Source organism: Dryobates pubescens, chromosome 13 (genome assembly GCF_014839835.1).
Source record: "Dryobates pubescens isolate bDryPub1 chromosome 13, bDryPub1.pri, whole genome shotgun sequence".
NCBI classification, from domain to species: Eukaryota; Metazoa; Chordata; class Aves; order Piciformes; family Picidae; genus Dryobates; species Dryobates pubescens.
The window spans coordinates 7,494,266-7,520,621 of record NC_071624.1 but is presented as its reverse complement, the minus strand read 5'-3'; the positions used below and the strand labels follow the sequence as shown (position 1 = coordinate 7,520,621).

The 26,356-nt window shown below is 41.9% G+C and overlaps 1 protein-coding gene across 1 annotated transcript; it reads left to right on the top strand.

The window, feature by feature from the left end:
- The first annotated feature begins 324 nt into the window (after nt 1-324).
- GK5 (glycerol kinase 5) lies at nt 325-23,814 on the top strand. Its single transcript, XM_054166617.1, has 16 exons — nt 325-475; nt 1,788-1,881; nt 4,847-4,922; nt 5,920-6,013; nt 6,976-7,107; nt 8,586-8,661; nt 9,787-9,848; nt 9,934-10,007; nt 10,765-10,825; nt 11,461-11,587; nt 12,661-12,765; nt 13,604-13,689; nt 15,487-15,590; nt 17,356-17,415; nt 20,108-20,241; nt 22,999-23,814. The coding sequence occupies exons 1-16, from the start codon at nt 344-346 to the stop codon at nt 23,133-23,135; spliced, it is 1,554 nt and encodes a 517-aa protein (XP_054022592.1). The 5' UTR covers nt 325-343; the 3' UTR covers nt 23,136-23,814.
- Nucleotides 23,815-26,356: the final 2,542 nt, after the last annotated feature.

Below are 26,356 nucleotides of genomic sequence, written 5' to 3'. Positions count from 1 at the left end.
GGGTCCCGGCCCGAGGGCCTAGCTCCGAAAGAGCCATTGCCGCCGGGAAGCCCGCCGCCGCTCGCTTCCCCTTCGCCAGGAGCAGGTGCCGCTGTTCCCACCGGAGTCGGCGGCAAGCAGCGGAGTCCTCGGGCCGCTCTACCCGCGGCAGCGACCTCGGCGGCGTCAGTGCCAAGGTCCGGCGGCGCTCGCTGTTGGGCGGCCCGCCCCTCGCCACCCCGCAGCCCGCGCCCAATAGGCCGGCCGGGCACCCGCCCCGCGGTGGGGCCGGGCGGCGAGGCGGAGGTTTTCTGGCGGGCGGGCTGAGGTTGCGTCGCACTGGGCGATACGTCCGCGGCCGGCGATGCCGTGCGAGCAGCAGGAGAGCGCCGCTGCCCCCGCGCGGTACGTGGTGGGGGTGGACGTGGGCAGCACGGTGCTCAAGTGCCACGTCTATGACCGGGCGGCCGCCGTCAGAGGCTCCAGCTGCAGGAAGGTGAATCTGTGGCGCGGGAGTTGGGGGGAGAGCAGTGGAGGGCGCGGTGCCCTTTTATGGCTGCCGGGCCGAGAGGCGCGCTCCGGGTGGGAATCGGCGGGTGAAGACAGCCTACGCCTGCGGGCTGGGCAGCTCGGACCCAAGACTCCGCGTCCCCACCGAGTCCCCGGAGGCGGCGGGAAGCGTTCACTGGCTCTTACCCAGCCTTGCTTTTCGAAGTGCGCGACTGTACCTTGAGCCGGGTCGGATGGAGACGACTGTTCGAGGATTCTCAGACCAACCTGGGTGAAACGAAACCCGCAACCCCGTTGAGAGCCCTACGGACATACCACCCCTGGCACGCACTCCGCTGCGGCTCAGTGTTTGCTGCCGCCCACCTTTCCCTTTACCTTCGCTTTAGGCACCTGTCGACTGGTCGTTCTCCAAACAAAAACTTTCGTTAATGGAGCGTAGCTGCGACCGGCGTAGGGCTTACCTTCACATCTGAAAGGAGGCTGTAGCGAGATGTGTGTCTTTTCTAAGGAACTAGTGGTAGGGTAAGAAGAAATTGCTTGAAATCGCACTCGGGGAGGTTTAGCCTGGATATTAGGAGCAATTTCTTTCCAGAAAGAGTGGTCAGGCATTGGAGCAGGCTGCCCAGGGAGGAGGTGGAGTCACCGTTCCTGGAGGTGTTCAAAAAACGTAGACATGGCACTTCAGGACATGGTGGTGTTAGGTTGAGAGTTGGACTTATCTTAGAGGGCTTTTCTAATGTCAGTGTTTCTATGATTCAGTGTCCTATTACGGAAGATGATCTCCAGAATTAACTTTTTTATTATTAGCTGTCACAATGGAAGGATTGTAGCAAGAGAAAGTGTGATAAATATGATGGATTTTCAGAGTTGGAAGGGGGTGCCCTCAGTGGAGCTGACTCGCCCTCTTGCTGGAAGCATCTGGTAGGTGATTCCTGGCCTGCTGTTGACCTGCTCAGAGACATAGACATCCAAGTTCAGCAGCAGAACAATCTGCAGTTCCTGGGGCTTTGGGCTTCTTGATTCATTCCCTCTGAAGAGAGGTCTTCCAGAGATCACATACCTGTATTTAGCTGTGTTTTAAAACACTGTTGTTTCCCCTCTTGCAGCAGATCAGAACATTAAGAAAGAAAAAAAACCCCAAACGAAAAACAACAAACAAAACAAAAAACCAAACCCCACCACCCCAAGCAAACAAACAAAACTCCAACAAACTAAATCCAAATGTATTTGCATAAGCATCTAGAAGAAGGCTGGTTTCTGTGAACTATGTAACAATGATTTGTATGTTTTGTGAACAGGTGGAATCGCTTTATCCTCGTCCTGGCTGGGTTGAATTAGATCCTGAAGTGCTGTGGAGTCAGTTTGTTGGTGTAATAAAAGAGGCTGTACAAGGTAATGGCTTCTAAATTTTGAGAAGTTAATGAATTCTTCATCAAAATCTTTTACTTCCCCCTCCCCTTTTCTGGATACCACTCTAACTGTGCTCTTACACTCTACAACTCCCACAGTTTTCCCATTATATCAGCTACAGTGTTCTGTGATCCAATATGGATCACCTTCTGTGCCATGCTGATGCTGTAGTTCTGTCAACAGCACACCAACTTACTCTCTCAGAATGCCCTGGCCTCCTTGTCGCGTGTGTGCATGTCATACTCCTTCTTTCAGTGCCCAGAGTTCCTCCTGTTCAGCCCCTTTTGCAGGGTGGTCTCCAAGTCTAGCTCTGTCTCCAAGCCTGGCTGGAGACAAAGATTTTCATGTCTCTTGCTTTGGAAGGCAGGTGAGGGGACAGGGAAAATGAGTAGTGCCAGGTATAAGCTGAAGCTGAGTATTTCAGACTCTTGGTCTTGTTTCCTCAGAAGCCACAACTAGTGTGTCACAAGAACAGCAATGTTTCGTCAAGCCTTAAAGACCTTACTAGTTTCCTCCACTCTGTGGGGCAAATCAGGAAGCAAGATCTCTTTCAGCTAGTTTAAAAAAGGGAAGCTTCTCTTCTGGCCAAACTGTGCACTGGTAAAGTAATTTTTAAGTGTTTGTGTAACACAAGTGAATGTAAGCTCATGCTATCAGAAAAATCAGTCCCACCTTCCTTTGTACAGGGATGTCTCAAGTTTACAGCCGTTTCCTGAGTCACATCTCTCTGTAGTTGTTTATGCCAGCAGAGCTTCACCAATGTTTGTGCTGCCACAAGAGAGGGTGTGGTAGCAGGGGCAGGAATGACTGGCAGCAGTGAAGGCATGGGTGCACTTCAGTTTATAGGGCTTGTAGAGCTAAAACATGATCCCACATGTGACTGGTCAGTACTGCCTAAAGGTGGAAAACTGCTTCTGACTGCATGGCCCCACTATTCTTTCTCATTCTGGTACTGGTTCACCCTTCCAGGAGACAGCCTAGCTGGAAAACATCCATACTTCTGTTTGATTTTCTTTTAAATGTAAGTTAGCTCTGCTCACATAGGGGTCAAAAGAGCATGACAATTGAAACAGGAAAAGTGATGGGAACATGCAGGTTGTTGGCTTCACCTTCTGTTTTGACCTGGCTGCTATTGACAAAGAGGTACTACTGTTCTCAAGCCACCCACTCCTAGATCCTCCTCCCCTACCCTCTCGTACCAGCTATACTTGTGCCAGGCAGTTGGTGCAGGTAGCCTTGCGAAAGCACTGGCTGAATTTTCAGCTGACTCAGGGCTCTTAGAGCACTGCCTGCCTGAGTGCAAAGACCACTCTGAGGTGCTGAAGCATGTGTGGAGGTCAGAAGGGCAAGATGTGGCCTTTCTGTATGAAAGTCAGTCCTGTAGTTGTCACTCAGAGGCTGTGAGTTGGAAAGTTTGCAATATGTGCTTACACAGATGACAAACTTGGCACATGGAAATTAGCCTGTATGAGCAGGACATACTTATGATGAGATTTGTTTGAGTAGCAGGATTCAGAGCCCATCAGGGTAATGGTGCTTTGGACAAAATAGGTGTCTGTTTAAGTGGAATTTCTTAATATAAAGTTTTTTTCACATAATTTTGTTTCTGGATTATGCATGGAGGTTACTTGGGACACTAACCTGAGCTACCTTGAAAATATCTGTGGCCATACTTACAGTTAGGTATGTTAGAAAAAAATGTTCTGTAACAGTTACGTGAAAGTAAGGGTTAACAGCAAAATTTATGTATATCTGAGTGTACGTTTTTATACTTCTGAATTTGAGCTGTGTTTTACTGCATTCAGTGATACATAGTTTAAGCAAATTTGTTCTTGTGATTTTGAACTGTTATTTAGGGTGAGACATAAAAAATCATGGCACGTTGACATTAATCTCCTTGCTGTCCACACAATCAATCTGGTTTTGTTTCTTTATGGAATTACTGTCTATCAGTTTTCAAAGGTCCCGCTTCTGTTTGTGTTTTTATTCACATTTATCCATGTAAAATCCATTCCTTAATTGATGCTATCAGTCATGTAATCTGCCTGCCTGTCTCTGAGATTGTTCAAGGTAAATATGAACAGGCCTTTCAGAAGGGGGGAAGTCTCACTGTACCGTAATTGCTTTTGGAAAACATACAGGATTATTTACCTGCTTTGGAATCAGTTGTGCGGGTCAGAGTTCTCTAATACTTCACTGTTCTAGCCCCTTAGTTGGGCAGTCTGTAGAGATTTATATTCTCTTAAATTATTAACTTCCTAAGCATATCACAGTATAACTAAGGTTGGAAGAGACCCCAAGGATCATCAAGTCCAGCCTGTCCCAACAGACCTCACGACTAGACCATGGCACCAAGTGCCACGTCCAATCTCCCCTTGAACACCTCCAGGGACGGCGACTCCACCACCTCCCTGGGCAGCCCATTCCAATGACAAACGACTCGCTCAGTGAAGAACTTTTTCCTCACCTCGAGTCTAAACCTCCCCTGGCACAGCTTGAGACTGTGTCCCCTTGTTCTGGTGCTGGTTGCCTGGGAGAAGAGACCAACCCCTTCCTGTCTACAACCACCTTTCAGGTAGTTGTAGAGGGCAATGAGGTCACCCCTGATCCTTCTCTTCTCCAGGCTAAACAATCCCAGCTCCCTCAGCCTCTCCTCATAGGGCTGTGCTGAAGGCCTCTCCCCAGCCTTGTTGCCCTTCTCTGGACACCTTCAAGTGTCTCTATGTCATTCCTAAACTGAGGGGCCCAGAACTGGACACAGTACTCAAGGTGTGGCCTAAGCAATGCAGAGTACAGGGGCACAATGACCTCCCTGCTCCTTCTGGCCACACTATTCCTAATACAGGCCAGGATTTCATAGCTTTTGGAGTTATATTGGAAAAGGTGTACATTTGTTTCTTCAAATGATTCTTATTTTTTTGTGCATGTGGTTTGACTTGGGCTTTAGCTGCGGGACTTCACATGCGGCAAATTGCTGGTCTGGGCATCTCAACGCAGAGAGCAACTTTCATTACGTGGCACAAGTATGTATGTTGTATGTTTAAATTGAATTAGTATTCATTTGTATTCACAGGCTGGAGGGAAGCAAGAGCATAGAAAAATTTAACTTGGTCAGGTCACAACCGTAAAGCAAGAAATGTCGGTCACTCTTGTTCTCTTTTGTTTGCACAGTGCGGTGGCTTTGCCCCGGCTGGGGGCCAAATGCCCACCAAAGCCACTCTAGCACTCCCCTTCTTAGATGGTCAGGGGAAAGGGAAAGATATAACAAAAGGCCTGTAATAAGATTTAAGCAGTTTTAATAGTGCAAAGCAAAAGCAAAGGCTGCACATGGAAGCAAAAGCAAACAAAGATGTTATTCTCTACTTCTCATCAAGCCAGACAATGTTGGGTCACTCCCAGAAAGCAAGGGTTCAGTGTGCGTAAGGATTGCCCCAGGGGACAGACGCCATCATCAAATGTCCCCACACTGCCTTCTTTCACTCAGCTTATATATCTGAGTTGATGTCATATGGCATGAACTACCCCTTCAGCATGTGTGTCCCCTCCCAAGATCTTGCTCACCCCTCAATGTACTCTTGGGGTAGGGAAATGCTGGCAAAGCACAGCCTTGGTGCTCAGTTCAGCAGCAGCCATAACACTGGTCTGTTATCAACACCCAGCTACAGCCCTGCAAAACACAGCACTATAATGATGCTCTGGGGAGAATTAACTCTACCTCAGCCAAACCAAATAGACAGAGCCACACCTTAGAGCAGTTCAGAATGGTCCTTTTTTTGTTTTCATACTATTTTGGAAGAGATGAATGCATGCATGTTTGTTAAATTCTGGTGAGAAGCCTCGTGCTCAAAATGTCCATGTGCCTATTACAGGCTCCTCAAATCCACTGGGAAGATACACACTTGTTCTAGGAATTGACCTAATGTTAAGTGTCACTGATGGAAAATGGTGAATGATGCTGAACCTTTTGGACAGTGTATGTTCTGTAGCTTTAAATGGGAATGTTCAAATGCTGTTTTTCAGGAAGACAGGAAAACCTTTTCATAATTTCATAAGTTGGCAAGATGTAAGAAGTGCTGAACTTGTGAATTCCTGGAATAAGTCCCTTCTGTTGAAGGTAAGGCTGTGCTAAGCTAGGTACTGCTTAGACATACTAGAATAGTTTCAGTTTTATGAAGAGTATCACAGTATCACTAAGGTTGGAAGAGACCTCAAAGATCATAGAGTCCAATCTGTCACCACAGACCTCATGACTAGACCATGGCACCAAGTGTCACGTCCAGTCCCCTCTTGAACACCTCCAGGGATGTGACTCCACCATAATACATGTAATACTGCAAGTGTTCTCTTAATAGCTTAATATGACATACTCTGGCTTCAAAACATTTAAGTGACTAAGATCAGTGTAGAAGATAGTACTAAGGAAAAAAAGGCAGTACTGGTAGCTTGAAGGTCATTATGGGCAGAGATCTGTAGGTCTGGCACACTTCTGGTACTTTTTTTTGGTACACTCTGTTGTATTAAAATGTTGCGTGTGGAGTGGCTCAGTTGGTAGCACATAAGACCCTTAATGGGAAGGTTGTGAGTTCAAGCCTGCAGTCGGCAGTAGTGACAGGTTGGACTCGATGATCTTTGAGGTCTCTTCCAACCTTAGTGATACTGAACACTGCTATGGCATAGATTGTGGATGGAGGTAGTTCTCGCTTGGCAATGTTTTGTATATTTTGGGTTTTGTGTGGTGTTGGGTTTTTTTAATGTACTCTTTGCTCAGATTACCTATAGAAGGTATGTTTATGCTGCTCATGGCTTGTGCTTCATAGCTTTAGAAAAGAAAGCTTTGCTCCAAGCAGAAAGAAGCCAGCTCATCATTCATTCCATAACAAAGCTGCATGTATTTGAGCTTCGGTATTTTTCGTGGGAAGGCTGTCTGTTGAAATCCTATGTAAGGATTCCCTAACAAAATTATGGGTTTCTGAATATAATCTCGTATCATCAGCTTTCATTTGTGTTGTCATCCTTTAAAGAGAAACATTTAAAGGGAGTGATTAAAAATTAAGTAACTGTTTTCTTTTGAAACAGGTAATACATATTATTTTTACAGTGCTTCATTTCTTGACTGGGAGCGATCGCTATTTGGCACCAAGTTTTCTTACTTTTTCAACACAACAAACTTCTATGAAGTTGTCATGGGTTTTTAAAAACATATATGAGGTAAGCTAAAAAGGGAAAAATAGTAACTTTCTTGAATCATCGTAATGGCTAATGACTTTCCTTTAGTTTTGTCTTGCTTGTTCTTTTCCTCAGAAGCATCAGAATGAAATACTTCTGTGTTAATGTTCAAAGTCTATCTACCTCAATTTCTGCTTATGCTTATACAAACTTATCCTTTCATCCTGGAGAAGTACAGTAGAAAAAAGTTCTCTTTATATATTAAAAAACATAATCAAGTCATCTCATTTCACTTTAATTATACAGTTAGTAGTTGCATTTTGTTTTAAAGTTGTTTGCACTCTAGTTTTACATGACAATTGTATTTATTTTCAGCAAGCAGTCTTCCCATTCTGCATTATTGTGGTGTTTACAGTGTCACAAATAATGTCCTACTGGACAAGCAAACACTGCAGTTTTATTCTGCATTTTTTGGTAGTGTAAATTGGGAAATACACATAACAAATTGCACTGGAACAATCTAATGGATTCATGAGCACTGCACTGTTTGTTGCTGTAGTCTCCACTCTAAACATTATCCTTTTCCTTATTTCTTCCTATTATAACTTTAGTAATTTTATTTTCTGTGTTAATTTCAAGTTATTTTTGAAGGAAATAGACACCATTGATTTGCTACCCTCTGTAAAGACACCCTGAAATATGCTGAGTTTTGTCTGGCATTTTTCTGTCACAAAGCTAATGGGAAAGTGACATGCAGGTTTTTTTTACTGGCATGTAGTTTTTTCACTGGCAGGATGTTTTGCCAGGATGTGTTGGAAATAGGAGGTGGGAATTTTGGGAATTATAGCAGCTTCTGAGTTTTCAGTCTGAGAGGAACATTCTCACACGTTTTGTCAGGCACTGATAAAACATATCAAGCCAAAAAGCTCAAAAATTCCTCTCTCTTAGTTAATGTATTTGGTTGTACTTCAAGTGAACTAGCTTCTATATTCTTTTTATGAATTCTGGAGTTGTACACATCAGTTAGAAATTAGATGCAACCCAAATATCCCATTTTTAAAGGGGAAAAAGATCCAAGGTAAATAATATTCTGAACTCCTTGCAGACATTATAAAGCAGAAGACAATAGCTCTGTCTTTATTGTTGTCAAGCACATACTTTAAATTGCTCTTATTTTTTCTTTTACTTAATTTTTTTAAGTGTTGTATGCATGACCTTGTTTTATTCATTCACCTCTCTTTTATCACTTCTTCAGTTCTGAGGATGAAGCTTCCCTTCCTAAGGCTCTGATGCCACTACAGATTTATTAGTTTTCCTTAGCAGTAACTGCAGGAAACTGTACTTTCTCTCTGTTAGGAGTATGAAGTGTAGGGTAACATTACTGACATAGCCAGCTTGCCCTTTTCTAAAAAGAAATTAGCAATTAGAGACTTTATTTCTGGAGAGGAAAGGAATAAGGAAACTGGTTTTTGGTGGTGCCAGGTTATATATACTACTTTTGTATGTGTATTTGTTCCCAGGCTGAAGAAGCTGCCAGAAAAAATGATTGCTGCTTTGGAACAGTTGACACATGGTTACTGTATAGGCTGACTAAAGGTGAATTTTACAGTTCCTCTTAAATCTTAGTAAAACCAACAGGAATCCAAGTAATGTTCATGACTGCCATTGATATATTATTTTTTGACAATTTGTGTTTGGTTTTTTTTTTATAATTGGTAAACATTGTAATCTATTTACTGTTAACACAACAAACAAAACACCAGACTTCTGAATTAAATATTCTTTGGACCTGCTGGAAGGGTAGTCAGAAAAGCTTGTCATGGGTTAAGTTGAATATCTGCTGCTGTTATTCAAACCATCCTGCCTCATGCCAGCTTCAAAATTAAAATGCTGGCACAATGCTGCACAGTATTATGGGGATTGAAGTTCAGATTGCAACATGAGAGGCTTCCTGTTCTGGTTGCTTGTTCTGGGGTTTTTCGGTGTTGGCTTTTTTTCTGCAGGGATGGTGAGAGCAGTGGGGCAGCCACTGCTTTGCTTTTATGCTGTTTTTTTCTGCATTTCACTGTGCTTTTTCTGCAAATAGTCTAAGCTAAGGTGATCATGCACTGCATTACATAAATGCACAATTACCTTAGCTAATAATGTTACCACGTTTATTCAGTAAACTCCCATCTCTTTATCTCAACCCTGAGTTTTGTGTGTTACTTTACCCTCACTTCCATGTTGTGGAGCAAGCAGGTTAACCTGTTGGTTTTGCTTTAAACCATTATAAAAGGATATAGTTATTCAGTGTATTCAAGCTTTTAAGCATTTAAGATTTAAAGAGTACTTCCAGAACTAATTGGCCATGATTAGAGAAAAGCACCTGTGAAAGCAAAAGAACAAAGAATTGTTACAAATGCACAAGATGTTTCTGTTCTGAGGGCTAATGCCTGATAGATTGGATAGTGGTGCAGTCAGGGTTTTGCATCTAGTCAAACACTCCAGCTCTCTTCTAACTGGTTTCAAGGGGCTGAAATAAGGTAATTAGTATCTGCACATTATAGTGAGTGGCAGGTAAAAGTTTGCGTGCTCATTCACCATTATGACTTTACCTGTAGACACTCGGTCTATATTTCATGGGAGTCACTGAGATGTGTAAAGCAAGAACATTTTTTAAATGACCCTTAAATGCCTGGATATCTAAAATCCTCCTTTGTTCTTTATTTTGTATGGTAGGTTCTGTGTATGCTACAGATTACTCAAATGCCAGTGCTACAGGTGTTTTTGAACCCTTTACGGTATGTGCAGTTCCAAAAAACCATATTGTTGCTGTTTATTAGCTTCTGAGGAGTTGCTGACATTTCTGCTTTTTCTGTATTTCAGAAATGTTGGAACCCCACCTTGTGTAATTTACTTTCTATTCCCATGTCTATTTATCCACCGGTGAAAGACACAAGGTAACTATGAAGGCCTGTTCAAAAGAATACCATAACTGTCAAATTAATTGTTTATAGAAAAATGCTATATAACCTACACAGATAAAGGAATATATTTTAAAATGTTTGCCTCCCGAAAGACATTTTGAGTGCATCTTCTTATTAACACTACATCCAGAATTTTACTATCAGTATTTCCTAAAGCAATCATTTTAATGCTTTCTTTAAAATATGTCTGCCCCAAATACTTGAACTGATAGGGCCACAAGAATGATCAGAGGACTGGAAGAGCTGCCATATGAGGAAAGGCTGAGATAACTGGGTTTGTTCAGCCTTGAGAAGAGAAGGCTTAGCAGAGACCTTACTACCATGCACCAGTTTTTAAAAGGTGACTACCAGGAGGTTGGAGACTCCTCTTCACAAGGAGTCCCATGGAAAAGATAGGGGGTAATGGGTACAAGTGACTGCTAGGGAGATTCCCATTGCACTCCAGAAGAAAATGTTTCCCCATGGTAAGTCAGACATTGGAATCATCTCCCAAGGGAAGCAGTGGATTCCCCTATATGAGTCAGTTTCAAGACTCAGCTTGACAGGCTGCTGTGCCATCTCATTTCAACTAGAGTATTGATTATGAAGACTGGGGTGCCTTCCAACCTGTGATTCAGTGAGAGTAAATCTGTAGCATTACCTTTCCTATGCGATGCAGACCTAGGCTTTACATATGTAGACTTCTAGGTCAATTAGCGTTGTGATATTTCTTCATAACATTTGTTTTAAGCTTCAACTTTGGATCAGCTGATTGTGAAATATTTGGGGTACCTATTCCAATAATGGCAATGGTGAGTGAAAAGGTTTTCTTACTTAAATCTGTATATTTGTACCCATATTTTTCTTGGATAGCTTTGGTTTAATTCTTGCTTGTTTATCAAGTATTCTCTCTTTCTCTTCTGTGATGTTACTACAGTACAATTTGTCAATGAATTTTTTTTGCCAAAAAAAAAAAAAAATCCAAAAAATGTTGAAAAACTGAGCATGGTATAATTTGGTACAGGAGATGCAGCAGGTGGGGGGAAAAAAGGAAGGTGAGCCTTCAAAACATCAACTTTCTGTTTGGGGGAAGAGGATTTCAAACCAAGCTACTCTGTTCTACTCCCTGGGTTTGCAAATGCCCTGTCAAATGTCTCTGTCAAATACTAAAATGTAAAACGCTACTTAATTCCATAGCATATTTTTAACTCTTTCAAGCAATACTACAGGTCTTCACTTTGTATCCAAACCTGGCCTAATTTGATTCTAGTGATAAATTTGTTGGAATGGCCTGCAAATGCATAAGAAATTTTGTATGAGTCCCTCAGTACCCTTCTGAATGGTTATTTGTATTCCAAACATGGAAGGGTTTGCAAGGCTAGTTTAAAATCTAGCTGGTAGGTTGGTGGTTGGCAGCTAACTCCTGTTGTTTTTGTTGTTATGGCAGGTAGCTGATCAGCAGTCAGCTATGTTTGGAGAATGCTGCTTTCAGCCAGGAGATGTTAAACTGACCATGGGAACAGGTGGATTCTGGAATGTGAATACCGGCCAGCAACTCTTTGCGTCACGGAGAGGTAAATTTGGGCTTCAGAGTATTTCACGTTACTTGACAGCTGTTAATGGTGAGGATACAGAAAGCATAAAACAGGGCTGTGTTTTTCCTTCTGTCTTCAGCTGTAGAAAACCAGCTTGAAGGAGTTTTCAGAACAGAAGACCAGATAATTTGTATTACAAATGTCAATCTTGGTTCTTCTGAAATATGCTTCTCAAGAAGTGAATTTGGGTAGCATCAGTAGTAATTGTGTTTGCTACCTGCAGCCCTTGGGGCTTTTTCCTTTTTTGTGTGTGTGTGTTTTCCCTCCTTCACCTGTTCTTGATAGCAGTGTTATACAGTACAGAATTAGAGAAGAAGGGGGTTGTACCTCTGGCTTCCACATCAGAATGTTCCAGTGGATTGTGGTTAGTTCCTCATCTTGAGCCCTTGTGCTTTCAAGTACCCTGCAGTGAGATAATGCAGGGTCAATAACAGTACTAGTAGTTAGTATTAGTTTTCTCTTAAAAATACTGGAAATGGCCTCCCCAGCATGTTTCAAGAGTTTAAAACTTTGTTATTCTGAATATTTGTGCTCTGTCAAGCCTGTTAATTTGTCATAGGTGGCTACTTGCCAAGAAAGCAACAGTTGGTACTGAAGTAAACTTGCTTGTGCAGTCTGTCTCATTTTCCATGATTTTGGGAAGCCTACAGTTTAAAATGGGAGGGGTGGGGCTGGCCGAGAGGACAGCTGTGCGCTAAGGAAACTTTTTGCCAGCTAAAGTCAAAGTGCAGATGGCTTTTTCCTTTAGCTTAAAGATTTTTTTAATTGGGTTTTTTTTTTTGCTAAATTATAGTGATTGGATGGGGTTTAATATTATTTTTTTTAGATTAACTTTGGTTCAAACCTTGGTTGAGTCCCTTGTAATGTCATCATTACATTTTTAACAGTAAATTTAACCACCGGTGACTTCTAGCTTGAATTCTTTGAAGGAATTGAAGAAAACTGTTCTGTGGGTGGTTGGGTTTATTGCAGGGGTGGGCTTGAATATGTTTTTCTGGAAACATTTGATTTCACTAAATGTTTGTTTGATTGTTTCATGGAAAATAATTCAGGTCTGTATCCACTGATCGGTTGGAAGATTGGGGAAGAAGTTGTTTACTTGGTCGAAGGCTGTATGTCGGACATCGGCACTGCCATCAGATGGGCTCAGGATATAAGTAAGTAGTTCTTTAATTTTGTAAAGAGTAAAATATATTGCTACTTCAACGTTTTTAGGGGGTTATAGTTAATGTTATTTGGCTTGGTTTTATTACCCATGGTTGAAGAAACTAGCCTACATGTTTTTGACAGTGGAAAATGCCCAGTCTCATTAGTAGGTTCTCTGGTGAGTGTGTTTTACTGCAGGGAGCTTGGTTTTCACATCTCCTCTTCAGGCTCTGCTGTCAGACCTTCCAGCCTATTGAGGCTTTTATTTTCCTGAAGCATTTTACTTCTCACTTGCTCTCTCTTGAGCACAACAAATTTCCTGATGGTTTCTTTTATTCCTTTAACCTGGTATCCAGACTTGAATAGAAATAGTGTAAAGGATAGCTGTCTAAAGTAAGAAGTGTGCTATTTTAGAGTATTTGGATGTAGATTTTCAATTGAGGAGAAGCACAGAAATTAACTGTTCATTACATCTTCTTAACATGATTGTAAATTCAGTATTCTGTAAACATTTGCTGTAATGCTCTTAAGAGATCTGTAGCTGTACATCTCTAATAACAGGTTGGAGTTACATGAAAATAATGTGAAGAATTTAATTTTTAGAAGTATTGGCATTGTTTATGTTGCTTCATGTGGAAGTGATGTGCCTTTTGGCTGTGACATACGTAGCAAAAATATTTGCACTGCAGTTCAATAAAAGACTAAAAATACTAACTACTGTAGATGATGTTCAAAACCAGTGATTATCTATTGGACAACCGTTTTAAGTGTTTCAATAAGCCATTTACTGTCTTTATATCAAGCAATTGAAGTAAATAATGAAAGCATATCACTTATGCATACTTACAGATCTCTTCACCAGTGTAGATGAAACAGAAAAAATGGCATGGAGTATTGTTGATTCTCAAGGTGTTTGTTTTGTTCCAGATTTTCAGGTAAAATTATTATTAATAATTGAGAACATCTTTTATAACATCCAAGTTAAAACTTTAACTTTTGTATGTTTAAACTTAGTAATTTGCACCTATCTAATCACGGTATTTATTCCGTATTACTCAGGTTCTTACTTTCTGTCCCTTACCACAATGTGTGAAGGTCATTGTCATATCAGGATGCTTAAACACCACTCCTCCAGGAGAAAAACTCTAGGAAATGGGAAAATTAACTTCAGTTTTGCAGAAGGAGGCCTGTGTGCCAGATAAACTCAATTACTTGGCCACAGTAACTCAGCAATGCCTGCAGAGACAGAAACCAATCTTGCAGCTTTTCAGCCTCCTGCAGAGCCTTCACTGAAATAAGATTTTTTTTAAGTGCTGTTCTAAAATAATTAATTTTATTCTGCCTCTCTTCATCATGTAGGTTATAATTCATCATAGTATTTAAACATATTGAACTATCAGCAAGACTACAAGTCCTGGTGTTAAAAAAAGCAAAGATAGTCATATTTAGACACTTTTCCTGGGAGTAATCAAACTGAGTATGCTAGGCTTCTTTTCTCTTTGAAGTCCTAGTAATTAATTGCTTTGAATCCATGCCACCTCATCACTCTGTGTTTCTAAAAGTTGTTTTGATGGGTTTTTTTGGTTTTCATTGGTCTGCTATACTCAGTTTGATCATTCCCAGGATTAGTGGGTTTTTTTCTAAAGAAACTTCACATCTTTAACCTTACCTTTGTGAAAGTCACAGAATGGTAGGGCTTGGAAGGGACCTCAGAAGATCAAGTCCAACTGACCTGCCAGAGCAGGATCACCTAAAGCAGATCACACAGCAACACATCCAGGTGGGCCTTGAAAGTCTCCAGAGGTGGAAGCTCCACCACCTTTTTGGGCAGCCTGTTCCAGTGCTCTGCCACACTCAAGAGGTTCCTTCTCATATTTAGATACAACTAAACGTGTAAGATTGTATCCATTACCTCTTGTCCCATCACTGGGCACCACTGAGAAGTGTCTGGCCCAGTCTTCCTGAAACCCACCCCTTAGATATTTGTAAGCATTACTAAGGTCTCCCTTCAGCCTCCTCTCCTCCAAGTGAAACAGGTCTACCTCTCTCATCCACTCCTCATATGAGATGTATGGACCAGCAAACTAATATTCAGTGATAAAGCTCATCAGAGGGGTGGAGAGGAGATTCATCAATTGATCCTCCAGTTCTCATGGCGGGGTGGGGGGAAACCACAACTTGATGGCCATTAGAATTTTAATTGGACTTTATCAGTGTCACGGAAAACAGGCTGTAGTAGAAACTAATAGAAAGCATTGCCGTCCTTCTCAGTGTTGCTTTTAAAGCTCAGTTCATCTTTCAGCAGTTCAGGAGTGTTTAAAAAATAAATACTGTGTGTGAAATCTCGATTGAGAGCAGCAATATTAGTGTGCCCTGTCCTAGGCACTTGGAAGCGTACACTGCATGTGTTTTTAAGAGAAGTCATACACTTCAGTGTTGTTTAGTATGTTGGATATTGAAGCCACTTAAACCTTTTGCTGTTGAAGCTATTTCTGTGTACATATATATTTAAATGTGGATATATATGTATACATATATTCATTCTCTGACTGCTCACTGAGTTAGCTAAGATAATACTACCCACTTCTTACCTACTGTTTTCAATTTTCTTCTCTCACTATGCTGCCTGTAATTGTCGTAAGTTACTACTCTTTTTTTTCTTATTATCTGACTCCTTTCTCTGAAGCCTACCAATCCAATTCACTGAACTCATGATGAAATCTTTCCTGCAGGTTTCTGTGAATGATCCTGTTCTTTGTGCCTCTTTCATGGGGCTGAAACCTTCCACCACCAGAAACCATCTTGTACGAGCTATATTGGAATCTGTAGCTTTCCGGTACCGTTTGCTTAATTATCTTGCTTATATTCTCTGCTTCCTTTTCTTTTGACCAGCTGCATTAAATGGCTACCTGGATTTCTGCAGATTGCAAAATACCAATCAGAGTAGTCCATTGCTGTTACACTGAAAAGGAGCTTTAGATGCTTCCCTTTTTTTTCCATGAACACTTTACAAATAGACTTGTGTATATTTATTAGTCCAGAGTTTTTCTTAAGTAACCCTGTAGAGACTATTAAATCACATCTGTCACATTTGTTTCCTGTTTAAAGTTTGCCCTTACTATCCTGTCAGGGTTTTGTCAAAAGCTGTAGCACACTGTAGCTGTGTTTAGAGTATACATGAAGCTGTAAATCTTCTATTAGCTCTTTGACTAAAGTTTGAGATGTTAGTGTTTCATTGAACATGGTAATTGGAAACTTAAGCATATTTAAAGATGTCAATGGACAACAACTTCCAGATCTAGCTGTTGACATTAAGGACATTACTTCTAGTAACTGGATATTAAGAGCACCTGCCCTGTGGGAATGGGCTGCAAGAGTTGGGTCTGTTAGTCTGGAGAAGGCTCTGTGGAGACATTATAGTGGCCTACCAGTACCTGAAGGGGGCCTACGAGAAAGCTGGGGAGGAGCAGTTTACAAGGGCCTGTAGTGATAGGACAAGAGGAAATGGCTTTAAGATGGGAGAGGCAAGATTTAGACTGGAGATTAGGAAGAAATTCATTACAGTGAGGATGGTGAGATGCTGGAACAGGCTGCTAAGGGAAGTTGTGGATGTCCTCTCCCTGGAAGTATTCAGGGCCGGATTGGCCAGTGCCTTGAGCAACCTGGTCGAGTGGAAGATGTCCCTGCCCATGGTAGGAGAGTTTAGAACTAGATGGTCTTTAAGGTCCCTTCCAACCCATACCATTCTATGATATCACATCAGTAGCTGCCTATGGGACAGCTCAGTTCAGCCTCACAAACCCACCCAGCATGCCTCCAATTGAAGCTGAATATGGTTTAGCCCAGGCTCACATTGCACTGTGGGCAATTAGGGAGTACTGATACGATTCCTTCCATCCAGTCTCCAGCTCTGCTTTGGGTGTCATGTCCTCCTGACAAATCAAAAAGGATGTCTGGAGGAAGGTAACATTTGGAATTGCTACAGCTGTTCCTAATGCATTTGATTCCCTGTGCCATAAAAGGGACATGAGATGCAGTAATTTCTGAACTAAAGCGTGCATCTCATGAAAACAGGGACACTAAGAACCTGAGCAAACACCTAACCACTTAACTAGGAAAGGGTAGAGGTCCCTTGTGTTTGTTTTTTCTCCCATTAAATGAAATGGTTTCAGAACAAGTCACACTTGGAGCCTGCAGACATAGCCTTTAAAGAAGAACTAGATAAACTCAGATTAACACCTATATGCCAGCCTCCCTCACTCTAAACCGCTCCTTATACCAAAAATTGTATCTTGTCTGTAGAAACCTATCACTGGTTTCAGGTGGAAAAAAACACACCTTCTGCAGTGACTTGCTATAGAATGGGCTATGATTTAGCCATGCTTGTGCCATCATAATAATGTATAACAAAGACCAATGTCAGTCTTTCTTTTTTTCCTTTATTGTTTTTTTATTTCGTGCACTGTGGAAACAGCTAGTGCAGCTGCTCTGACAGAAACGAGGCATGTTTGTGTTGTATTTTACTTTCTGACTGTGTAGATACTGGCAGGACTTTATGGAATATATAATGCTTGATTTAACTAAATGGTTTTTTTTTAAAGAAACAAACAGCTTCATGATACCATTGTGCAGAAGGTACGCATTCCTCTTCAAACTATTCGGTAAGTTCCTTGCTACTTTCGAATTTGGCATACAGGAGTTGAATTTAAACAGGTGTGAACTTTTGTTACTCGTTTTATCTCACAGTAAAAGTTCTGAGAAATTGCTGGATGATGATTAAGTGAAATGGCAATGTAACTTAAGTGGCAGTAGAGTTTACCCCCAGAAGGATTGGAGGTGAGCAATGGATTGCTCCAATTATTTAAAAATAAAAAGAAAATAAAAGAAAAAGGCCAATTCATGTTTTCAGGTAGCACTAGACTACATACTGTAATGCCTACCACCGAGGTCATTCTACCCTTTTGTGCCAAGTCTCTCACAGACTGTATGTTTTTTGAAGATGTCAGTTAAAACTGGATCTATTTTTGATGGAAAGAGAATGCCCATTTTCATTGATGTTTGTTTCGCTCTTTGATGAAGCAAATCCTATCCAGTGAGGTAACTGTCATCCTTAGAATTTGCTTTCCACAATGTCTTGGAAGAATTTAGCTGAATTATGTATCGCTGGTAGGTACTTTGTTTGAACATGAGTGGTCTTAGAGCCACAAACTCCCTCACACTGAGAAAGCTGTCCCAAACTTCTGGCACCCAGAAGTCTTCATGATGCCATGATCAAGAACAGAGGACAGTGTTCCCATCCCTCTTGTGGCTTTTTCCCTTGTACTCATGGAAGGAAGAAATAGACTGGCAGGCATGTAGACAGAAGTGAAATCATACTTTTGAGTAGTGGGAGAAAAGGGAAACTACAAAGAGGGGGGAGGTAAAAGTTTCTGTCTTCTGTCACATGCTGGTAGGCAAAGGTGAAGGAACAGCCAGGCTTGGGGCTCTAATGAAGAGGAAAAGATTAAAAGTATTGGAGGTTTTGATTCCATAGGAAGGGTTTTTTTATGCACACATTAGCTTCCAAAATTCTAGAAGTTGTACTAAGGATGCAAACTGAAAAACAGGAAGTGTAGAAGTGCTGCCCAGGGAGCATTTGAATTCTGATCCCATTTATATTGTCTTGTGTTACATTCATTAATATAAAATTTCTGTTTCATACAGTGACTGTAATAGTTAACTACCATCAGTAGCAGTGCAGCTTGTAGATTAGCATCAGAAGATAATGAGATACACTTAATGGGTTGTAAACTGCTCTCCCATCCTTTTATCTGCACATCTTTGTTCATTGCCTTTGATTATTTCATTGTTGTTGGGTTTACCCCATAAATATGATCATTCCTTTTTTAGGTACTGTCCTGTATCACTCATTTCTTCCCAGACTCTGGCTCCTACAAGTTCCTATAAAGAATTCATTTTTATTAGCTTTCTTCATTCCTATCACTTCTCTTTGCCTGTCTCAACACCATCAAATAAAGCACAGAGAAGGCACGCTCAGTTTTAGTCCTCACGTCTTACATTGTAGCAGTCTGCAGTAGCCTTTCCAAGGATGATCCTGGTGGTTCCTGCAGTCATGGAATGTCACCTGTTTACTTGTTCTGTGAAATGGCACATCCCTAGTCAAATAGCACTTGGGAATTTTGGAGTTAGAAGATGCACTGTACAGATTGAATCTTCAAAATATCTAGCAGCAAAATGTAACTAAATATAAAACTGAGTGTTTAGAAATTCTGTTTTTTTTCTCCTTGTAACTTGAATCAAATGGATGTCTTGTTTTTGCAGAAGGAGGAAAATGCATGTCACTAGCACTGAGAGAGGGACTTAGCCAGTTACAGGTTTCTGTGCTACAATGTAGAGGTGGTAACCCTGCTTAATTGTGTGTGCAAACAAGCAGAACACTCCACCATCACCGGGTGGGCATTCTTCCCTGATTTTAACTTTCAGAATGAGCCAGAACATTTATGCAAATGTTTTCTGAGTCATCATGTAGTGATACAAGATTTCAGCTGGTATATTTGAATTAAGATTTCTGAGCAACTGTTATTTACCAGTACTTTCCATTGTAATAGGTGTCTTGTTCTGTGTTAATAGAGCAACAGATCTGTACCTGGCTGGAACTGGAGTACAACAGTGTAATGAACCAATCTCTAACAATTCAAAGATTGCTTTTTGTTATCATTAAATTTTGTTTGCAAGAGGGATTGCTTTGCACCACTAGTAATCATTCTCAGATGATTAAAGATGAGCATTGATAAGTTCTACTTTGCCCCATTAAAAGAGTTTCTGACTTGATGAAATTAGGAAAATAGGTAGATGGAAGCCTCATTCTCATCATCCTCATAGAAAGAAGCAAACATGAAGGCATTTTACTAGCTAGTACAAAGATTTGGTATTAAGGAAAAAAGTACTTTTCCAGATTTGAGAACACTTGAAAAGGTTTGTTTAACTTAATGGCTTTGACTGTTGTCATGGTGTGATAACTGGGTGAAGGTTCTATTGTAAACCATAACATTTCAACCGAGGTGATGCATAGTTTTAGAATATACAGATTTCAAAGCTTTTGACAATGAGTCTGTCCTGTGTCCCTGTCTGTCTCCCATTCATCCTCCAGTTTATAGGCTTTCTGTTGTTTGCCTTTTCCTAGGCACCTTGTACTGGCCACTAAATTTGCCCATAAAATGGGATTGCATTTGTGCATGAGTGACATGAAGACTTACACATAGGTGTGAAACATCAGAATTTGTTTTGAAATGTGGTCAAAAAGCATTTGAACTCAACACTTTATATTAATTGCTTCTTCCCTTCTCTCTGTAGAGCTGATGGAGGCGTCAGTAATAACAGTTTTGTCATGCAGATGACATCAGATTTAATTAATAAGAGGATAGAAAAGCCTGCAAATGCAGACATGTCTAGTCTTGGTGCAGCTTTTCTAGCGGGCCTTGCTTCAGGTATGTATATACTTAAAGGGGGTTTGGTTTTCCCTTCATAATGTGGGTTTGTAAATACAGAGACAAAACAGGACAATAATAATGCCTAACTTCAATGAACTGTAAAAACTCCCCAAATTACTGCTTCAGGCATTTTTGTGGGAATCCAAGGTATATAGTGTTTGTTTCTCTGTGCAGTGATTTGTATCTATGTACTTGTGTTTGATGGGCCAAAAAAACAGATGATAATGTCATACACAAACCAGAATCAAGGACCTTATTTGCATTTCTCAGAATCATTAAGAGTGGAAAACATCTCTAAGATCATCAAGTCCAACTGTCAGCCCAAAGTGCCATGTACACATGTATCTCACATACCTTCAGGGGTGGTGACTCCATGTCTCTGGCCAGCCTGTTCAATGCCTGATGACTCAAGAAAGAATTATTTATTTATTTATTTATTTCCTAATACCCAAGCTAAACCTCCCATTGCACCATTTCAGGCCATTTCCTCTTTTTCTGTCACCTGGTACTAGGAAGAAGAGACCAACCCCCACACCTCACTCCAACCTCCTTGCAGGTTGTTGTAAAGAACAATGAGGTCTCCCCTCAGCCTCCTTCTGTCCAAACAAAACAATGCCAAGTCCCTCAGCCATTCCTTGCCAGATTGTTCTCCAGACCCTTCACCAGTTTTGTTGTTCTTCTCTGGACACACTCCAGCACCAAAATGTCCTTTTTGTAGTGAGGGGCCCAAAACAACCCAGTATTGAAGGTGTGGCTTCACCAGTGCTGAGTACAGGGGAACAGTCACTGCCCTACTCCTGCTGGCCACATTGTTCCTGATCCAGACCAGGATGTTGTTGGCCTTCATGGCCACCTGGATACACAGTGGCTCATGTTCAGTTGGCTGCCAAATAGATTTATCTCCATTTACCGTTTACTCTCTGGGCTTGGCTGTCCAGCCAGTTTTTGACCCAACAAAGAGTTATGTGTCTGAGCCACGAGCAGCCAGTTCCACCAGGGGGCTGCTGTGGGAGGAAACAGTGTCAAAGACTTTACTAAGAGTCCAGGTAGACACATCCACAGCCTTGCTCTAATGTACTAGATGAGTCACCTGGACAGAAAAGGATTTCAGGTTTATCAAGCAGGACCTGCCTTTCCTGAACCCATGGTGGTAGGGCCTGACTCCCTGATTGTTCTTCGTGTGCTATGTGAGTGCGCTCAGGATGAACTATTCCATAATCTTGCCTAGTACCAAGGTCAGACTGGCAGGTCTTTAATGTGGGTGAGTGTCACACTGGCAAGCCTCCAGTCATCTGGGACCTCCTCTGTTAACTCGGACTGCTGATACATGAGAGAGTGGCTTGGCAAGCTTCTTCACCAGTTCCCTCAGTATTCCCTCAGTCCACCTCTAACAACCATGTCCCCAGTTTGCCAAGTGCTTATATGCTTGGTTAGTTTTACATAAATGGTGACAGTGCAAAAAGTCTCTGCATACATGCGTGTGAAATTCAGTGACACATAGAGGTATGTACTGCTGAAGAAGAAAGAGGTGAGCCCTGCCCTTGCTGCCCTCCTCCTTGACCCCAGACTCTGCATCCCTTCCCATACTGGCAGTGCCAGCAGTGCTGCTGGGTGAGCATGGGCCACCTGAGAGAGCAGCTGCTGTGTTTATGTGCAGTTGTGTCATTCCTGCTGAAGCTGCATCCTGGCCTCTATGAACCCAGTCTTGATTCTCTAGGGTATTCACAGAAATAAGCACAATGCAACTACAAAATAAAATACTAACAGGGGAAAAAAATCTAGCTCTACTTATACAGATTTGGTTTATATAACTGACCAAACTTAAACTACAAACCATCAGTAGTTTTGCCTAATATCCATGTACAAAATAAGTTTCCATAAATTAAATTGCTTTTCTATGCAAATAATGCCACTGGAAAATAAAAACTATGTGCCTCAGGTAAGTCTTGCTCAGCTATTAAAACTGTAGGAAGGCTGCAGGCCTTGGCAGATGGGAATGATTCACTAACATAGATCAATCTGAATAACATCAGCTATTTTCTACCATTTATGCAATTTTTAATACAGTAGGGAAGCAATAAATGCTAAATCTTGGTTTCTGTGGCCCTTTTTATATTGAAGGTCACTTTCAATATCTGAAGGGGACCTACAGAAAGGCTGGGGAGGGACTTTTTATGAGGGCTTGCAGCCATAGGCCAAGGGGAAAGGGCTTTAAACTGGAGCAGGGTAAACTTAGGCTGGACATTAGGAGAAAATTCTTCACAATGAGAGGTGAAATACTGGAACAAGTTAACCAGAGATGTGGTTAAATGTCTCCTTGGAGACATTCAAAGTCCAGCTTGATGGGGCCCTAAGGACCCTGATCTGGATGGAGATGTCCTTGCTGACTGCAGGGTGGTTGGGCAAGATGACTTTTAAGGGTCTCTTCCAACCTGACACACCCTGTGATTCTTCATTTAGAGGGACTTGTAGCGAAAAGCACAATGTGGGTAAAACCTAACTTCAGTACAATGGAACTGTTCCTTGGAAACAATCTGAGTTAGGAAGATGTGCTGTTGTCAGGATACCAAAGAAGTGGAGGCTATTGGGAAAGAGTTCATTATGTTAGAACTATGCTTCCTTCTGAGAAAGTTGTTGGTTGAGTAAAGAAAAGCTGTCATGGTTTCTTACTGTGTGTCAGCTTTGGATCGGTTGGAAATAACTCAGAAATAACATACTTGCACTTGAGCTTGAGACTTAACTTTCTGTTTATAGGATTTTGGACTGACAAAGAACAACTAAAGAAGCTGAGGCAAGTAGAAGCAGTTTTTGAGCCCCAGAAGGACTCAAAGGAATACAAACCTGCTATGGATACTTGGCTGCAAGCAGTGAAACGCTCCCAGCACGGGTAGAAATGGGCATTTTAGTTCAAGAGTTTAAATGTTTTAATTCATATGTATATATAAAATCTCAGCAAGACACTAAAAGCCATAACTGAAACTTGTGATGGTATATATATGGTTTTACACTACTTCAGCTACACTCCTAGATTTCTTACCTACACCATAGTGAACTTTCCTGTCACCACTGTGACAGCTGTAGTCCAGCTGCAGATTTTGTCTCTTCAGCAACCTCCTTTGGGTGGCCCAGCTGCTTGAATCCTACCATGTACTTGACAGAATGGGGAGTTTTTTCCTACGATGGGTTTTCTGCTGAGGAACTCACCACCCTTCAGATCTTTAAAGTCTCTTGTATGTTGATCATCAACACAGAGGAAAAGGCACATACACATTCCCCAGGCATTTCTAAGAAATGTAAAATGATTGCTGAGGGGTGACTTTTGATGAACTTGATTTTGTACAAAGGTACTTGTAAGTAACCTGTTACCACCTTTTGGTTGACTTTTTAAGGAAGCAGTTGACCCAGCTCTGTGATAATGTTTGTGTGCACTAACCCAAGATGAGATGCAAAAGCAAATAGGGTTTCAGTATGCCTTTAAAAAAAAAATCCAGCTGATGGTTCTCACCTAGCTTGTAGCTTAGTGGTCAAAAAGAAAAATACATTATAAAGAGCAAAAGCTACATTATCTGATGTGACAAATACAAATACATTAAAAGTAGTTGCAGGTGTTCTAACTTGTAAAAATCTGTAACTTTAGTATTTTCAAGCCTGGTTGTTAAACCCTGTTATTATTAGCCAAAAGGAATTTTAAAATCTTATATTTTTTTAAACCATGAATTCTATATTTTTAAAGCAAATTTTAATGAAAGAAATGTATAGATAATTATTCTTGTGTATTTGTTAATCACTAATCTTAAATTACAGTTTTCTCAGGAGTATGTGTAAAAGATGCAAAATTATTAAAGATTTTAATTTCTGAATAGTATCAACTCAAACTGTGGGTGATTGTGTTGCACAGACAGTAGAGACAAGAAATGTTTATAGATTTAATATTGAAGAGGGCCAAAGCATTATCATTGACTTCTCATGCTGAAACTGGGAAGGTTAAGTCATACGCTGTTCAGTTTCTTTCACGGTCACACCTTGAGTACTGTGTCCAGTTCTGGGCCCCTCAGTTTAAGAAGGACATTGAGACACTTGCAGGTGTCCAGAGAAGGGCAACAAGGCTGGTGAGAGGCCTTGAGCACAAGCCCTATGAGGAGAGGCTGAGGGAGCTGGGATTGTTTAGCCTGGAGAAGAGAAGGCTCAGGGGTGACCTCATTGCCCTCTACAACTACCTGAAAGGTGGTTGTAGCCGGGAAGGGGTTGGTCTCTTCTCCCAGGCAACCAGCACCAGAACAAGGGGACACAGTCTCAAGCTGTGCCAGGGGAAGTTTAGCCTCGAGGTGAGGAGAAAGTTCTTCACCGGGTGAGTCGATCGTCATTGGAATGTGCTGCCCAGGGAGGTGGTGGAGTCACTGTCCCTGGAGGTCTTCAAGAGGGGATTGGACGTGGCACTTGGTGCCATGGTCTAGTCATGAGGTCTGTGGAGACAGGTTGGACTCGATGATCCTCAAGGTCTCTTCCAACCTTGGCGATACTGTGATACTGTAACTTATTTGCCTATTATCAGCCAGTCATCTCCCATGAGTTGGAGCATCTACTCTAGCTGTGTTCTTCAAACTGGATCTCATTTACCTGTCACTATTGGCTTAAGATACCATTTTTCTTACTCCTGTGGTACATTTAATCCTTTAACCTGTCATACGTCTTGCCACTCTTTTTTTTTTTCTGGGTATCCTTCAAGTTGCAGAGACCATTCTCTCCTGAGCCTACTTTAATGGAAATCCTGAAGTGAAGGTTCAGAAAAGTCTAGAAGCCCAGCTCTGTTTGCTGATGTCTACCAATATGGCAGACTGTGTGATCTATGGTTGACAGCTCTATACATCTTTTTTTTTTTTTTGAACCATAAAATAAGGCTGTCCAGGTGCCAAAACTGAAGTCCATTGATGTGGCTCCATCCACTCCTCCACCTGTAGTTACAGAATATATGGAACATTTGTTATATCTGTGTTCTGCTTGTAGAGTAGAATAGAATAAAATTAACCAGGTTGGAAAAGACCTTCGAGGTCGAGTCCCACCTATCGCCCAACACCATCTGATCAGCTAAACCAAGCACCCCATCCAGTCTCTTCCTAAACAACTCCAGCGATAGTGACTCCACCACCTCCCTAGACAGCCCATTCCAACGGCCAATCACGCTTTCTGGGAAGAACTTCTTCCTAACACCCAGCCCAAACCTCCCCTGGTGCAGCTTGAGACTGTGTCCTCTTGTTCTGGTGCTGCTTACCTGGGAGAAGAGACCAACCCCCACCTGGCTACAACCTCCCTTCAGGTAGCTGTAGACAGCAATAAGGTCTCCTGTGAGCCTCCTCCAGGCTAAGCAACCCCAGCTCCCTCAGCCTCTCCTCATAGGGCTTGTGCTCCAAACCCCTCCCCAGCTTTGTTGCCCTTCTCTGGACACGTTCCAGCAAGTCAACATCTTTCCTGAACTGAGGGGCCCAGAACTGGACACAGGACTCAAGGTGTGGCCTAACCAATGCTGAGTACAGGAGCAGAATGACCTCCCTGCTCCTGCTGGCCACACTATTCCTGATACAGGCCAGGATGCCATTGGCCTTCTTGGCCACCTGGGGACACTGCTGGCCCATGTTCAGCCTACTATCGACCAGTACCCCCAGGTCCCTTTCTGCCTGGCTGCTCTCCAGCCACTCTGACCCCAGCCTCTAGCGCTGCATGGGGTTGTGGCCGCCCTGCACTTATATGTGTTGAATCTCATACCTTGGATTCTGCCCAGCCTGTCAAGTTCTCTGCAGAGCCCTCCTACCCTCTAACAGATCAACAACTTCCCCCAGGTGATTGCGATTGTCATCTCAACCTCATTGCTAAAGACAATACTCAATGGCCAAAAGGTTCTATGGGGCCAAACAGAAAGGCTTTCAGTTTGCAATTTTGAGCAGATGTTTGTGCCTTGGTCACTGATATTTTCTGATTTGCTCTCACTGAAGGAGTTTTGTTTCATCAAAGTCTACCTAGGGATAATGTTCACCTATTACCTTCTTGAGGAAAGCTCCCCTCACATGGTAATTTTGGGGTTTTTTGGGGCTTCGATAGCTAATTGGCTAATGCTCAG

Excerpts from the sequence above, each read along its gene's own strand:
- GK5 (XM_054166617.1), top strand. The coding sequence starts at position 344 with ATGCCGTGCGAGCAGCAGGAGAGCGCCGCTGCCCCCGCGCGGTACGTG. Across the intron at positions 10,826-11,460 it reads CTATTCCAATAATGGCAATG|GTAGCTGATCAGCAGTCAGC; the intron begins GTGAGTGAAAAG and ends TTGTTATGGCAG. Across the intron at positions 15,591-17,355 it reads TTGGAATCTGTAGCTTTCCG|AAACAAACAGCTTCATGATA; the intron begins GTACCGTTTGCT and ends TTTTTTTTAAAG.